Here is an 18,134-nt window from a genome sequence, read left to right as displayed (position 1 = left end):
ATCAAAGCTGGGTATGGCCTGCCCACACTGTGATCCCACTACCATAAAAATTATGTTTTGTGCAAAGCAGAAAAAAAAAACTCAACATTTTATGGCAAAAGAAAAATAGAGAAAAATTCACTCAGGTTTTAGTAAACATGAAAAGGTTATGTCACTTTAGTAGGAGGGGGTGATAAAAACAAACAGAGAAATTCAACACATGTAATTATTCACATTACAGAAACCTTATGAAATGTATTATTGTTAACAGTTATACAAGGAAGTAAATTTCTGGTAAAACATTTTGAGCTTACAACACATAAATAAAATGTGCTCATATCTGTGCAAAAAAGCTTTGTTAATGAAACTAACATTGATGAGAGTTCTTGTCATAGTTATTTTACTAGTGACTCTACACTGTCTATGTTAAATGCTATACTTTGATTTTATAACAGCTTATTTTAATGGAGTGAGTGTTTTGATGCAGGATCATATACGTGCCCAAAAGGGGGATAGGCCTGGCTGTGTTGACAAAAGAGAAAAATATAATCAACAAAAACAACTTGAACAACTTCCTTGGTTACCACTCAGAAATCATGTAAACATGTCTCCTCAGCAGTAAGTTTCAAACTTGCAATTTTGTTAAGTTAAGAAAATCGTTTTTATGTCTTAAACTTTATAAATGTAAAGTATTGCAACTTTTAAATTAAAATGTATTCTAATCAGTTGAAGCTACTTTTCTGGAAACTGTGTACACAAAATATTTTATTAGTAGCTTTTAAGTATAGCACATTTTCCTTTTGACTTAAACCTGAGGGTGGGTTCCATAAGTAAAGTATACTCTCTTCCTTGTATGCTGTTACTTTCAATAACAGTATTGGTTAGAATGCTTAATGTGTCTAGTTTGGTTAATTAATTTAATTTTCTTCTTATTATACTTTTATTGTAGAGAGTTTTATTGTATGCTGTTGACTTAGTATGTGATCTAAATCTCCTAAGATAGTTAAACTTTATGGGTTTATGGCCAACAAGATTGTTAACAGTGAAGGCATCCAACTAATGAAACAGTGCATTCTAATCTTTAAACATGAGAATAGTGTATTTAAGTTGTTATACTGATAACTAGGTTAATTCACTAGATAGCTTGCTGTAATAGGAAGTTATTATTAATCTGTGCTGGGGACAGTTGTTTCTAACTTAAGAAAATATAAAAGAAAACCCTTAAGTAGACATACAGTGGAAAGTGCTGTTATAGTATCACACAGACTTAAATATAAATTGGCCCTTAGCAGTAGTTTATTATAATTAGTTCTCTAAATAGTAGACATTAATGTTTTATGTAATATTAAGAATAAACATTTATAATTTTATACCCTGACTTATACACTCAATCTGTCTTTTATCCTTTGGCAATGCTGAAACTTAAATCTTTGATGAAGGAATACCTTTTCAATGGTAATATAAATGATGATATGAGTTAACCCTACTGGAATTATTGGCACAGACCAACTATATTGCTGGTTTCAAAAAGGTGCTGTGATGGTTTTGCTGATCTTAGATGGATCTTGGTTGGTTTAGGCAGCCAACTTCCAACATAATACCTGTTTTTGAGCTGGAAGTAATGTGGGGTTGTTGGTTCCATTTGGTTTAGAAGGTATAATGTAGTTATATGTGTACAGTAAGTATATATTAGAGCAATGTAATGTATTAGTGAAACTTTCTGCAGTATTCATATAGATCCATTGTTTCAATTAAGGCATCATTAACAAGTTGTAAATTTGTACCTATACATACATAAATATTTATTTATTCTATTATACGAGTTGTGAAATATGTACAATATTTAAGTTTTTGTTAAGATGAGGAAAGAACTTTAAATATTTTTAAATATTAAATATTTTCAGACAAATTACCATTTGATTGATTAAAGATATTGAAAAGCTAAATTTTATAAAAGATTTAATATATTGATATCCAACAGTTCCAATAACATTTAATTAAATAAAGCTTAACTTTAATTACAATTGGCTAACTTGAGAAGATGTGAAGAGGAGCTCCTAACTTAGAAATAATTTGCTCATTTTACCATCTTTACACAAAATATATTATTTATATATATTTAGGTGTGTTTTAACTTGTAATTCACAACAATACAGCCCGGCATGGCCAGATGGGTTAAGGCGTTTGACTAGTAATCTGAGGGTCACAGGTTCGAAACCCCATTGCACCAAACATGCTCGCCCTTTCAGCCATGGGGGCATTGTAATGTGATGGTCAATCCCACTAGTCATTGGTAAAAGAGTAGCCCAAGAGTTGACAGTGGGTGGTGATGACTAGCTGCCTTCCCTCTAGTCTTACACTGCTAAATTAGGGATGGCTAGCACAGATAGCCCTCATGTAGCTGTGCGCAAAATAAAAAAAACAAACAAACACAACAATACAATACCTTTGAAACTTCCCAGAATGTTAAAAACCTTAAAATTATTGTACATCTTTGTTTTATACACTGTAAAGGTCCCACATATAAACTTGTCAACTAATACACTTAACCCTATTCTGAGTATTGATCTTGCTGAAGAAATTGTGGATTCTTGGTGTCATTAATGTATATTAATAATAACACGAAGTGATGCTGTTGAAGTAATAGATTATGATCGATGAACTCTGATACCACTTAAACTTTATGTTATGATGAGTGACATTGTTATTCTCAGTAAAGCTTACTTGGTATTACTTTTTTGGGGTTATTTTAAAGAACTTGTAAGAGAAGTTACTAAAATTAAAATTGTATAAAATCAAAGAGAAGGTAGGTTGTAAGGATTACATTTTGACCACATTCTAGTCTGTATTCAGTAATTCTTTCTTTAAAGTATTGTCATCTTTAGCATTTGAAAAAAAAACATTCTTTACAAGAAAATATTTTTGAAGAAAAACTTTTTCTTCTGTGTACAAAATCACTTAGAGTAATGTAAGTAACTTTTGGGTAAGAGATTGTTTGTAGTTAAGCACAAAGCTGCACAGTGGGCCCACTACAGGTATCATAACGCTTTTTTTAGTATTATACATCTACAGAATTACTATTGTGCCATTGGGAGATACCACTAAGAGATAAAAAATAAAGTAATTTTGTCTATTACAGCCTTTTTAAGCCAGGCAAAAATTTCATTTTTTTCTAAACAAGTAACTCTTCTATTGAAAACTTGAAACACAATATGGAAAGATGTATAATCTTCATACTTATTTAGAATTGCTTTCTATAATATTTAAAGTCATGGCCAATTCTAACACAAGTCAGTCTGTTTTTAATGAAATGTGTTTAAAATATTTACTGTGAAATAACATCATTGAATCTCTATAACTACAGAAATGAACTTCACTATTGGAGAAGAGGTTCAGCCAACTTACCTGCTCTAAAACAAGAAGTAATTCCTATAATTGATAGAACTGAAAAATCTAGAAAAAACAGAAGTGACCCCAGAGCTCGAGTGTCAAATGTTCCTCATCAGTGACACCTTGAGTTAGCTGGTGAGTCAATGAATATTATTGTGTTTAAGTTTGGTAAATCTTAAAATTGCAAAGAAAAAGTTACAAAGTCCAAAAAGTAAATATTTATGTGTAAATGTGTAGCACAGTCTCCAGTACTTATAGTCTCTGTTAATACTTGTTAAAAGCATTGGTACAGTACCAAAAAAATCTTTACAACTTGCTAGTCATAAATGTGAAACCTTTTAAATTGAGACAAAATGTAGTTGAGTCATTAAGAATTATCTGTTTCACATCTTCATGAACGTTGTATCTGTTATTTCCATCAGCTTAAAAATTAGTTGTTGTTTTTTGTCAACAGGACTAAAAACCTTCTAATGCTTCACAAACATGGAGAGCTTTCCAGGTTGTATAAATTGAAGTTTAAGTTTGTTTTTTTGTCAAGCACAAAACTGTACAATAGACTATTTGTGTTTTTATAGCTTTATAAGCCAGTGAGCCTCCCCATTTACATTACATAAACTTCAGTAATTATTAAAATTGCTAATTCTAAGCCCAATGCTATAGCTATTGACTGAATTATGTTATAAAATGAAACAGAGAGATATCAAAATGAGTGTTTAAATCACACAGGTTACAATTTGCTATTTAATTCTGCCTTTTATACTCATAGTGAACTGTCAAAATGTTCATAATTCATGAGAAAAGTACATGATGTGTCTTATAATGACTTCTTTCGAAGATTATCATGTTTGTTTTTGGTTTCTACCACCAGGAAGCAATAGTTATAAACATATGTGTTATTATGAAGTAGTACAATTGAAAGATATCTTTGGAAACTACTATAAGCACTGAGGAATACCTAAACATAATTATTTCTTTATTTATTCAACATATGTATAGGAATTTCTTTATTAAACTCACAATTTCACACTACTATCCCCCCCCCAGCAGAATTCTTACTGATGCCCACAACAGCATAATTAAATCAAATTTCAATGACAGTGTTTTTAGCAGATGTCCAATGGTTAGGTTAACTCCAGTAACTGTGCTATCATCACACACCTGGCTAGAGATTGGCATGCTCAAACTGTGCATTTAAGAGGCCATGTTTGACATCACATTACTGCAAAAACTTATCTTGAACATTGGGACCATGGGTACAATATAAGGGTCAGATCTGGTTGTTTAGTAAAATAAAAGTCATCCAAGAGTTGGAAGAAGATACTGTCTTTCTATTCTGACAATTAAACATTAGGGTAGTCTATTTTCAGACAGTTTTTTATGTAGAACTGTGTTGGAAATATCTGAAACAAATGAGGAAAAAATCTTACAGCTATATTATCAACCTTGCTAGCATTCGTTAGAGAGTAAATGAAAAAAAAATGGACATAAAAACAATAAAGCAATTAGTTCATAAAATAATAAAATTGAAGACATACATAAACATAGAAAGTAAAGACGTTTAAAAATTCGTATATATAAATATACCTGTGTGTGTGCAGTTGAGGAAACACTTAAATACCAGTTTGCACGAAGGTATACTCTGAGGATGCCACTTGACGAGTTATGTAATACACTTCCTTACCAGATATCTACAAACAAAAATATGAGAAATGTGGAAGAGTTCTGTGGTGCAGCTTAAAGAGATAAGGGGTGATACTGTTGCATACTGAAATTACTGAAGATCTGTGTGTGTGTATATATATATCTTCCTCTGCAGTTGATCTCATTGGATTTGATATCAAAAGTAGTCATGATTAATATTTAAATAATTATAATGAAATGGAAAGAAATTCTAATTTTCCTATATACTATTATTTTTTAATATTTTTTTTCACTTCTAGTTTCAACATTACCTTTGGAAGAATGGAAACAGCAACCCTTATAAACAATAATTCCCATTTTGAAAAACAAAGGATGCTTGTGTATATATACTTAGTGTCTGTATTTGTTTTTCTTGCATATTTCAGACACTACACAAATGTAATTTATTTTATGAAAAGTGTTTCATAAAATGATAACTTTTTCTTTTAATTCTCATGTTCCGATGCTATGTTAAAGTTCCAGTATGAACCACTTTCAATTTAGATAACTTTTTATTAGTTTTTGAAATCATATATTATTATTTCATGTGTTTAACATCAGTGCTCTGTCAGACAAGTACTTTGCACTGAAGTTGTTTCAAAATCTTATCACTAAACATTGATTTCGTGATGACAAGAAATTCCACTTGTAGAGAAAAATATATATGTAAGAATGGCTGGTATGGGTTGAGAAAATTTTTTATGTAGAGGGGTGAACAACGTTTCGACCTTCTTTGGTCACATCAGGTTCACAAAGAAAGAAAGAGAGGTAACTGACCGATAGCTGACTACATATTCGAAGGGGTTGTGTAATTGAGTGTAGAGGGCGTGCTTAGATGTTTGATTATACTTATTAATATAGGTATAAAGGTGTTCCTTTGTATTGGTTTATTTTGGGCTTGAGTTGTTGTATAAGTAACCTCATAATTAACAGATCCGACCAACAATTAAATGCAGACAAGATACATTTACTTAACAAAGGACTCAACTTTGCAATAGTACCTAGGTACATTCGAACCTTAGAAATTAAAACATGTTTAGAAGACCCAGCCAGGAGACTTGTGATACTTTCTACAGAAAACAAAAACAAGGAAACAACCAACAGAAAGAAGACAACTTCGACAATTTTATTGACATCCAACAGCCAAACTTTCCAGAAAAAATTAAAAATTTATATTTTCCAGAAACACCAAAAAACATCTTAAACGATTTCTTCAAAGAATTTTCTCACAAAACCATCAACATAGTTTCACAAAACAGAAAGCTAAAAAACAATCATACAAAAAGAGACATTAATTCCATTAAAAACCTAAAACGAGACAAAAACATAAAAATTCTAAAAGTGGTAAAGGAAACATTATAGTCATAATGAATACATAAAAAAAATGAACATCCTATCAGACACAAATAAATTTAAACCAATACACACAAATCTAACAAAAACACATGAAATGCAACTAAACAAAAAACTACTAAAAATGAAAAAGCCAACACAGTTTCAAAAACACTTTATTCCTATCTACACAAGACTGACTCACGCACACCACAAATATACGGCATCCCCAAACCTCATAAACTAGATTGTCCATTGTGACCAATAATGTCCACATATGAATTGTTTAATTACAATCTTGGTAAATACATAGCATGGGCATTCTCTAAATATGTAACATCAGCCACTCATTCATCAAAGACTCTTTTAATTTCAAGTCTAATCTTAATCAACTTAATCATAAAGCCTTAATGGCCAGTTTTGATGTTATATCCCTCTTTACAGAAGTCCCAACCACTGAAGCCTGCAAGATAGCCTTAGAACTCTATATTCAAGGCCCTAACTCATCAATAGACATTCCCAGCAACCAATTAGCAACCCTGATAGAATTCACCATGATGAAGACAAACTTCACAATCAAACACCACAACTATATACAAAAAAATGGCCTAAGCATGGGCAACCCAGTATCAACAGTTCTAGCCAATATTTTTATGACACAAGTTGAAACACAAGCAATTAACACAGTATTACTTCCACCACTATACTGGTACAGATATGTAGACGACACAACTGCAGGATTCACATCTACAGAACACACACTTAATTTTTTTCAATCACATTAACTCTATATATCCCAACATTAAATTCACATGTGAACAGGAAGAAAGCAATCAAATATCATTTCTTAACCTCAAAATTACAAGAACCGATACACAATTTAAAACAGAAATTAACCAAAAAATCACCCATACTGGACTGTACATTCCTTGGGACTCAGCACATGAAACAAAACAAAAACTCAACATACTAAGAAACCAAATAAACACAGCCATGAAACTATGCTCACCAGATAAAATTAATGACAAATTAGACAAAATCAAACAATACTTCATCAACATCAATAAGTTTCCTCCACAAACTGTAGAAAACATTATACACACACACCTAGACAAAAAGCAAAATCAACTAACAAAAGTAAATATATCCTACAAATTAAAAAACAGAAAACCATATACAGCTGCATACCATATATTCCCGACATCTGCTGAAAAATAACCAACATTTGGCAAAAACTAGTAACAAAATATGACATTCCAGTTAATACCAAATTTATTCAAAAACCAGACACAAAACTAAGGTCTATACTATGTAAAAACTACACTGATAAACACCACACCAACATTATTTATAAAATACAATATGATAACTGCCACAACTTCTATATTGGAAAAACAAGTAGAAAAATGGAAACCAGATTCAAAGAACACAAAAAGTAACCTTCACATGTTTTCGAACACTGAAAATTAAATACAACATAACCATAAAAAACACCCAAATACTAAATAAAGAAACAAACCTAAACAAAGACAAAAGTAAAGAAGCCTTACTTATGCAACAACTCAAGCCCAAAATAAACCAATACAAAGGAACACCTTTATACCTATATTAATAAGTATAATCAAACATCTAAGCACACCCTCTACACTCAATTACACAACCCCTTTGAATATGTAGTCAGCTATCGGTCAGTTACCTCTTTCTTTCTTTCTTTGTGAACCTGATGATGACTAAAGGTCGAAACGTTGTTCTCTCCTCTACATAAAAAATTTTCTCAACCCATACCAGCTGTTTTTACATATATATAAAACATTGATTTAAAGTATAGCTATAAATAATTTAGAAATGTGTAAAAAATAATTTTACCCAGCACTTAATTAAATGGAACTTAATTATCAAAATAAATTGTAAACTCATAATTCTTGATAGTAGGTTAATGTGTAATAATATATCAATAATGCCGTGTGTGATAGCAATATGGATTTGAATATATGCAGCTAGTAGAATCAGCTAAGATACTCAAGACAGACTTTCTTCAAATAATGAAGACAAAAAAGTGTTTATGGTTGTATTTATTGCTTTTGTTATTGCAATTGGCTGACACAGGAAGTTAACCAGCTGATTGGTGTTTTTAAAGGTTCATTATGTTGCAAAATCAAGTGAGTGTACACAAAAACATTCAGGTGTAAGAAACTATGGTAAAGCTGTTAAAGTTCAGATTGTGGAGTCTATTGTTAGTTCATAGTACTTATAAATGTAGTTTGTTATGATATTATTAGAAAACTCATACGAATAATCTTAGGTAAAATTGTTCATACAAGTTTTATAACTTAGAAGAATATTGTTGTTTTTGCTGGACAGGCTCAACTGCTGTTGAATATGGGTTAATCTATATTTATTTTAGAAGCTCAAATGAAATAAACATAGCTTCTTTAGAAGATAACTGGTACATCATACATTTGCATCCAGTGTAATTAGAAGATGTGTATTCTTGATTTGTTTCCATAAGTCATTTAGAACTCATTTATTTTTGTTGCTCATTAATGAGCTTGGCTGTCTTTTCTGACGTGGTTTCGTAAAGAACTTTTGAAGAAAATAAGAGAAAATAGATGACAGTGATAAATAGTTAAGCAACTGAAGAATAACATGGATACAACTAATTTGTTGAATGGTTTCAGATAAGCTATTCTAGACATGACTCGGGACATTTAGGTTACATCAACTCTTGTCAGATGTTTTTAATGAAAAAGAAAGATATGAAGCATTATATATTTCTGTGCTGTTTAATGGAAAGTCTGGTATTACAATTTTATGACAGTTTCTACTTAACAGTGAAATAAATCAGTTCATGTTGTTTGTCAGATCATAACCTTGAAATATGTAACAGAAATAAGAAGTAGAGAATCACACACGTATGATTTACATTTTGTGAATACTATTCTCTACCTGCATGTCTTGTCCAGTGCATATTCTGTACTTGTTTATGACAACCAGCTGGGATTTTAACACCAACTTTGAGGTCAGAACATTTTTGAGGAATTGCTTTTAAATTATGTTACTTCATATCAGTTATTTCTCTTTTTTTCAGTTTAACATACATATCATTAATTAGATTAATAATGTAAAGAAATTGTTAATTTAGCATGGTTATTATTAAGCATGCTGTAATTATTTGCAGTAGAATGGAGGTTATGTTGCTAGCTGTGACAGATCTCTTGCAAAAACAAAATTATTCACTAACCACATACGTTAGATCTGTAAAAAAATATCTTGAGCTAGTGTACACTACTAGTTACTTTTGCAATAAAAATAGTTAATTCCTCGAAATATAGAAATATTTAATGCATTATTTTTTTACAAGCTATCATTGATCATAAATGACAGTGTTGTTGTTGTGTTAAAAGGTTTTGTTCCTGAGCTATTATCATGCAAGTGCTACTTTAATTCAGTGATCTGATTTTGGTAACATTTTCCAAGTTGAACTTTTTTACCCATATCCTTGCATTATTGGTAACTGGTTTGCTGTTAAAATATTCGTTTTCTATTATTTTAAATTCTACATGAAACACACAAGAATGTTGCTGTTCTGCCATGCTAGTATATGTTATAATATCATCAGGTGGAAGGTAGCTTTTACTGGAATCACAAAATAGTTGCAATTCTGGAACACCTAGTCAAACACAACTCCAAAATTATCATTAGCAAGATAAACCACTTGATCCATCACATGCAGTGGCATGTGTTATAATGGTATCTCTTTTTTATTAACACTAAACTCTTAGTTTGATTACATGTGTTTGATTAATGTACCTATTCATTTCAATTGGTCACCATTACAAGTTAGCTGTCCTCTGTTTTGTTTATCTGTTTGAGTTGGCACAAAGCTATCCAGTGGGCTATCTACATTGTGCTTGCCACAGGGACTGATTCCACAATTTTAGCATTATAAGCCCGGAAGCTTATCGTGCACTAAAGCCAATGGGAGATTCTTTGTCATCTTCTTTGATATAGATTATTATAGGAGTGTAGCCTGTTCTCCTTTACTACAACATTCTTACAGTCAATAACCTTTATTCAGAACAAGATAAATAATAAACTTGTGTTCCCACATTTTTGAATTAGTCCAGCATCTTGGAAGGTGACTAACAGTTTCTTTTCTTACTTAGTTGCAGTCTTTATTCCAACCAAGGATGAACAAACTCCTGAAGTTCGTTGTGTCATATGGTGTACTACTTCCTCCTGTGCACCGAGTTTAGGTGTATTAAGGAATGACAGCTGACTGTGCATGGATTTACAATTCATAAACTCTGTAAATCTGGAACAGTAGATGTCCCTGAGCTACACGCAAGTAGCTAGTTCCTGTTTGTACCTAACATTTATTTTCATTTCCTGACTGTGTTTTTTGGATACTCAAGTATAACCAATTTCTTATTTTTCTCTTCAACTCGCCTAATCTATAACCCAAGTTATCTTGGGTAAGTTTAATGTTCAGTATGGAATCATATTAGACCAAAGTATCAGGTCTTGGTTTCTTCACATTTTATACTCAATACTAGATCAAGTTTTCACATCCTAATTGAATGAAATGTAGCTAATCACCACTGTTTCTGTTAACTAGCCTAATGTATGAAAATTAGTGTGGTATCAATACAGTGAAGAGGTGTAGCTTAATTTACCTGTAACCAATAAAAAGTTAGGCTTAACACTTTCATGAAAGAGAAGTATCCCATAGAAACTATAGGTAATAAAGTTAAAATAATACCCTATATTTGACATGATTTACTTTGTAACCCAAAATACACATTTTAATTATGTTATTACTGTGGATTTTTCTACAGTGTAACATTAATAACAGAGTAAATATTCCACAGAATGTTCAGGTAATAGCTTTATAGATATATCAGTTATCATCTTCCAGATGTCTTCAAATGGTGAAAATGGTAACACACAAACAAAATATGTTGTTAATTACCTTAAATTTTAATCAGGATATGCATGAGGGTATTTTGTGGGGAAAAACAAAATATATTATATACCAAACAAAGTATGGGGGATGTATCTAGCTGCATCCCCTGTGGAAATTACTTCTATGATACAAATGTTCAAATACTCTTCAGACACTTGGCTTCTGATATCAATCATGTATTAGAGCAGAGTTGCTCTGTATATTCTTCTGAGTTCTGGTTGTTCAAATCTTCTCCCTATAAATATAATTAAACATATTAACATGTGAACTACAGTAATGCTTGGAATCACCTGTAGAAAGTGCTGATAAGAGTTGTAGTGGAATATCATTGGATTTCCAACTTAAACAATAACAGTAATATGAAATTTAAAACATGTAATTTTTAAAACTTTTTTATACACAAAGCAGTGGACATACTAATAGCTATACTAGTTAAAAGTACACCATTCCTGACTATATTTATATACAATCTAGATTAAACTCACATCCTTTAATGGTAGCAAAAATTTCCAAAATGTGTATTGTATCCCTTGAATTGGCAATTACCCCTGGTATTAGTAACATGGTTAATCATCCCACCATTAATAGACAAATTTGTGGGTACAAAACGTTCTTGCATCCTTTGTTGAGTAATTCTGTTAGGTGAATCTGTCATAAAGGACTTTCTGAAAATCTTCATTCCATCATTATGTATTGAATTTATACATTTCAGATGTATATCTCCTCAGCTCAGACTTATAAAAAAGATAATATTTTTTTTTTTATGATGTTTTAGAATGGATAGAAAATTATTGTCAGTGCCAGTGAATTAGCCATCTTTATGTCTGTTGTTCCTCTGTAGCTTTAAGTCCAGACACTAATTTTTTTCTGTCTGAGTCATCAGTTAACTATCAAATTCATCAACTGCACTAACTATCAGAAACACCAAGATGCTCATTAGTAGTTGTACCTGGAATGGGCTCCCAGCTAGAAAACACATCTTATTGTTTTATTAATAGATGGCAAGAAGGATTGTGGTTCTGGTGTTCATTGTCAGCATAAATCCTCATATTGTGTGAGTAGTCTTAACATACTACAATTGTTATCCATTCATACTTTCAGGTCAATGTCTCACTATAGGTGTTATGATGTTATGGCCTATTAACATATAGAATTTTAGCAATAACCAAATTGGATTAATTAAATTTACATTCATGAGTGAAAACTAATTTTTTAAATTCAAACTGCCATAATATAATACTTTTTTTTTTTTTTAGTTATGATTTAAATCCCAACCAGTTTCAGGCTGACCAGAAGTTTTATACTCAGATGGCTGGCCCAGTTGGCAGCCACTTAGGATGAGCATGTTCAGCAACATGGATTTGAACTTGCAACCCTCAGATTGTGAGTCAGGTGCCATAACTGCCAGGCCATGAGAGGCTCATGTAATACTATATTTTTAGACAATTGGGTGGCCTGTTATGGCCAGATGGTTAGGGTGCTTGACTTGCTCTTTCAGCCATAGGAGCATTATAATGTGATGGTCAATCTCACTGTTCATTAGTAAAACAGCAGCTCCAATTAGGAATGTTTAGTGTAGGTAGCCCTCATGTAGCTTTGTACAAAATTCAAACAAAACAGATAATCAGGCTGTTTTTTGGTGAGTAAATTAAGAAAATAATATTATAGAATAACTTAGAAGTGAGAAACCTGAGTAGTAAATGGTTGAAACAAAAGTAAATCATGGGTGTAATTCAGCAAGAAAATAGGGTTATATTAATATAATATAGATAAACATGGTAATTCCTAATTGTATGTTGTTAGGATTATTTAAGTGTAGGAAAATGATCCATCTGCATTTCTTGATTATGTAATGAGTTGTTCTCATCAGCAAGAATAAAATGTATTTAAATAACGATCTTTGACTATTTATCAGCGTCAAAAATATGTAGTCAAAAGTAATGGGTTTAATATAATTGTTCTATCATGTCAATTAGTAGGTATAATTTTGGTATTGGATAAAAGTGATTTAATGTGTTTAACACACTGAGACATACAGCATCACCTCTTTAAATCTCGTGATAGGTTGATTGGATAAGACACAGTGCAAATTAAACTACTGAAAATCTTTAATGGGAGTATTTGAAAGATTGAGGACCATTGTATGTGCTTCATTTTAACTATCTTTATATTAGTTCATGTGTTCATATACAATATTTATTTAATAACTGTGAAATCAACTCAACTGTTTTCTGTTAAAAAAAGGAACTTTAGTAATACCGACAGTGTGTTGTACGAGTAAAGTGAATAATTTTCGTTTTTAAACTTGAAAATACTAAACCTTTTTCTAGTGATAAATTGAATAAACAAACTATTTGTGTTGTTAGTAAAGGAATAAAAAAAATTTTGAAAGTGGTAATTCTAGGAAAGGATTTTCTTTTACTTAAAGTAGGAAAAATATTAGTTAGTATAGTTAAAAGTAAATATACAGTTATGCAGCATTTGCATGGATTAATTAATGAAAGGTGACACCTTAGAATACTTTCTACATATATAAATTTTAATGATCTGTATCTACTAAAATTGTTTGACTTCTCCAACTATATGTTTTAAACTTAGCATTATATACATGGTTGTAGTAATGTTTTCCAGTAATACAAGGAGTCATATGTTTTATTTCTTCCAAAATGAACTTAACTTAGTGTATAAAAAAAGTGCTACAATATCATTGATTCTTGCGTAATTGAATTATAATAACTTATATAACATTATGTTATATTCTTATTGAGATGTTTATTCAAGTGTGAAGATTATTCTCTATGATGCACACATATGCTTATTCCTTGTATCTGCAAATGTTTCTGAAGAATAAACACTGCCTGCAACTGAAAGTCTTAAATAGTATCTTGTTCATTTCTAGAAATTCTTACAAATTTTAGTAACTATTATGTAAAGTAAATGTTTCTGGGAAATTAAACAGTTGTTGATTAACTCATGGAATCACAATTCATCTTTACTTTGCAATTATTTCAATAAATTGAACTTACTGAAGCTTAGCTTAATTCTCAGTAAAGTGTTTTCAATACACTAAGTGTACTGAGGTTCTGATTGTCAACGGTTAAATATTTTCAGTATTTTTCTTTATATTATGTGTAGTCTTAAGTATAGGAAGCCACTAAGTTCCTCTTGCCTTAGTTACCTACTGAACTGGGTCACTCAGCTAGCATATCATATGGACTTTCTCATAACAATATTTCTATATTTCTCACTACTGTATAGAAATAGACAATGATTATTTCTACTTACAAGCTGCACATGATTTGATGATATTGATTTCATTTAAATGCACAAATTGATCTAAGAGCTTACTAGTAAAGATGCCCACAACATATACTAGTACTGAAACTGATTGTTTAACTTGTATCCAATCCTATTCTTTTCTTCATACTCAATTATGATCTTATCAATCAGTTCATCTCTCACTCTAATATATACATATATTCTGACATAACATTCTGTTATTCTGTAGCTCCTACATGGTTACTCTTAAAGGGAAATTAATACACCTGAAAATACTACATGAGACCTGTGTGACTTCTGAAAGTTGAAGTCTTAGAATGAGGTTTTTTTTTGTTTTTTGAATTTCATGCAAAACTACTCACAGGCTGTCTGTGCTAGCCATCCCTAATTTAGCTGTGTAAGACTAGAGGGAAGGCAGCTAGCCATCACCACCCACTGCCAACTCTTGGGCTATTCTTTTACCAATGACTAGTGGGATTGACTGTCACATTATAATGCCTCCACGGCTGAAAGGGTGAGCACGTTTGGTGCGACGGGAGTTCGAACCCACAACCCTCAGGTTACGAGTCGAATGCCTTAACCAACCTGGCCATCTCGGGTCCTTAGAGTGAGGAGCTTTTAAAAATAAATGTTAGTCATTCTTACTTTGCTAATAAAATATTTTATTTCATACCATTTTAATAAACGTTTATCATTCATATGTTTATTTGTTTTAGTGCAAAGCTACAAAATGGGCTATATGAACTGTATTCACTGCAGGGACTTAAACCTTGAATTTTAGCATTGTAAATCTGTGATCTTAATGATATACTACATCCAGAGGAAACTTACTTGGTTCTAGAGATATACTTAATAGGTCTGCTTAATTCAATCAAGTTATCAGTTATGGAGTAGTATTAGATTTCTTACTGGTTGTGATAGTATTAAATGAAATAAAGAAACTGGGCATAATGTGAAACACAAACTACACAGTTTTTATTATGGTAAAGAAACACAAACACAGTATTAGTACTCATGATTATAATCAACTGGGTGATTGCTATCACTGAATATTCATGTACTAGACTACTTAAGTGAATCCTTTCTTACTTAAAATAATACCTCACATTTACCTATAGCAACAAGTGTTATCCACATGGCTGGTCATTCTCATTACAACATAAATGGAAATGTGACATACATATATCACCTCAGTAATCACTGAAGGATATTGGTATCTACATCCTTACTCAACTTGTGTTCAGCAGTGTCCTCCACAGTTATTATCCATTTTTAATGATAACAAAGGTTAACTTGAAACAAGTTTGACTCAATCATTTTACTCGTTCACGTTATCTCAAACCAGCACATGGTCACAACAAAAAATGAATTAATAATATTAAAAGAAGATAGAAACATATTGTTTATTATTACACCACATCAGGAGGGCCAGTTTATCATGGCATAGTCTTATGTAGATATGCTGTGGTTAGCCTTAACAAAGAAAAATTTGCATAAATTAATATGTAATATATTTAAGTTTGTTTTTTATGAAAGACACTTTGATATCACTCTGTTGCCTTTAGTTTATTAACCTTATCTGTAGTTCAATGCTTATACATTGAAATGTTTTATAAAAATCCATTAGAAACTTGAGATATGTTACATGTTATAATACCTTGCACGTATCGCATCTATATAAATATTTTTAATAGCACATTTAAGAGAAATGTACAAACATGTGTCATGATTGGCTTTCTGAATAACTACGTACAAATTTAAAAATCATGCTAAAATTTAAGTTTTAAACCCAGTAAAGAAAGTTTGTTAAGTACAAAAACTACACAATAGAAGAATCGAACCTCAAATTTTAGCGTTTTAAATCCGTACACTTACCGCTGACTCAAGATGACCTTTCAAGAAAGAACTTCAGAATAAGTTTCCAAAACTACATACAAATACTTGAATTCAGAAAATCTGTTAACCATGTGTTATTTGCCTGTGGACAAACATTCACGTTGAAAGTCGAATTGTTATGGTGTTTCGTAACTGATATAATCGGAATTCGAGACCTATGGTGACAGCAAGGATAGCGCACTGTGTAGTTTTGTGCTAAATTAAAACTAAACAGATAAATTTGACGTAATATTTTTGTCAAGTTATATACCCGTATTCTATTTTTGAAAAAACCAATATACCTTTAAAAAATGTTGATTCAGTTGTCGTTCAATTTAGAGATTTTTTTATTGTTAATAAACAATATCTGTAAATTTAGGATACCAGCTAAAGATAATATTTTAAATAAAAAAAATTTGTCTAAACTATCGCCCTCTATTTGAAAGAAAAGGCCACAGGAAGATTTAGAAACATTTATTAACATGATATTTAGTAGGTAAATTCGTTTCATTTGAATGCAAGTGTATGGATAATAATTAATTTAGAAATTACTTTTATTTTGAAAAGTCTGTAGTTCGAAGAAGTTTAAACTCTGTGTGTACGTGCTTATTCTGCAGATTTTGGAAGCGCGTTATCTTGTGGTGAACATTCTGGTTAGTATTAAAAATAACATTAACAGCATTTTTAGAATAGAAATGTATTTCAACGTTAAATTGGTTTATTTTGCTAAGTCTCCATCTCGTTGCCTCAAAGATTTTAATTTAATCTAATTAGATTTCACATTTCCAAATTTCAGTGTTCGAAATACAAATTTACTAAACTTGAGAATCATTGACGTTTGACTAATGTATAAAGTATACCTGAAATCTGTTGGTATACCATGTAGACTCATTCGGCTGATCCTATGTTAGTGAATATAGATACCGATAGAGCTAATTTTGTTAAGATTTGATTTTTTACATAACGTCACGTAACACGCTATTAGTATTACTTTGCCTTACATTACAATACAATTACAAGTTTCAAGTAAATATTCAAGTGTAAATATTTGCTTCATGGAATATCAAAGCAGTCTGAGAGGTGGAAGCAATAGTTCCAAGTCATTTGGTGTTAAAAATGATAGCCATCTGACAGTAGCACTGATAATTTACTCGAGTCATAATTTTTGAAATATCAAAAATTGAACGTTATGTGATATTTCTGGTAAGTTTAGTATTTTTGCCAAAATCTTATATTTTAAATGATAAGAATGGATTTTTAAAAAACCAGTGTATCTAGGAATGTATAATAATTATACTTGTGACATTCTGTTCCCAAGTAATAATTTAATTTGACTACGCCTTATAACAACCTCAAAAATACAAATCGTACTGGTTTTCCCTTGTTAGTATACATGTAAAATTAATGGTGTAAACATTTTCACCATTGCACCATCCACATGATACATATCAGCCTGTGAATATTTTGTTTTCTTAAATAAATATAATGAAAATATAAAAATTAATTTTTATTAGAAATATCACTTTTTTATTGTCACTTATCACACTTTACTTTCGTATGACCTTTAAATATAGGATTAACCTAGTTCTAGTAATAATCTCTGAGTTTAGAGGGCAGCAGTGTATTTAAATTC

General features: G+C 31.0%; 1 protein-coding gene and 1 long non-coding RNA gene across 7 annotated transcripts in view; one reads left to right on the top strand and one right to left on the bottom strand.

The window, feature by feature from the left end:
* LOC143244245 (uncharacterized) overlaps window positions 1-14,214 on the top strand; it is a 29,201-nt gene extending 14,987 nt beyond the window's left edge. The window contains exons 6-9 of one of the 5 annotated variants that reach the window (XR_013024983.1): window positions 467-597; window positions 3,344-3,504; window positions 5,310-7,301; window positions 7,356-7,979. Coding sequence is in view for 4 of the 5 variants with exons in the window: in XM_076488558.1 (XP_076344673.1) it covers window positions 467-597; window positions 3,344-3,488 (276 nt within the window). In the remaining variant the exon portion in view is untranslated. Of the gene's footprint in view, window positions 1-466; window positions 598-3,343; window positions 3,505-5,309; window positions 8,817-10,547 lie in introns of those variants that run through there. The other 4 variants (XM_076488558.1, XM_076488557.1, XM_076488560.1 and 1 more) reach the window with 4 other exon arrangements.
* On the bottom strand, window positions 3,484-16,797 carry LOC143244247 (uncharacterized). Of its 2 annotated transcripts, XR_013024985.1 has the most exons (3): window positions 16,502-16,797; window positions 11,354-11,582; window positions 3,484-4,769 (listed from the first exon to the last, which is right to left on the bottom strand). It is a non-coding gene; the product is annotated as an uncharacterized LOC143244247 (long non-coding RNA). The 2 variants fall into 2 exon arrangements; XR_013024984.1 differs by lacking the exon at window positions 3,484-4,769 and having other exon boundaries at window positions 11,343-11,582.
* Window positions 16,798-18,134: the final 1,337 nt, after the last annotated feature.

The sequence above is a fragment of the Tachypleus tridentatus genome, chromosome 2, assembly GCF_004210375.1.
Source record: "Tachypleus tridentatus isolate NWPU-2018 chromosome 2, ASM421037v1, whole genome shotgun sequence".
Lineage (NCBI taxonomy): Eukaryota > Metazoa > Arthropoda > Merostomata > Xiphosura > Limulidae > Tachypleus > Tachypleus tridentatus.
This window is presented reverse-complemented; position numbering and strand designations above follow the sequence as displayed.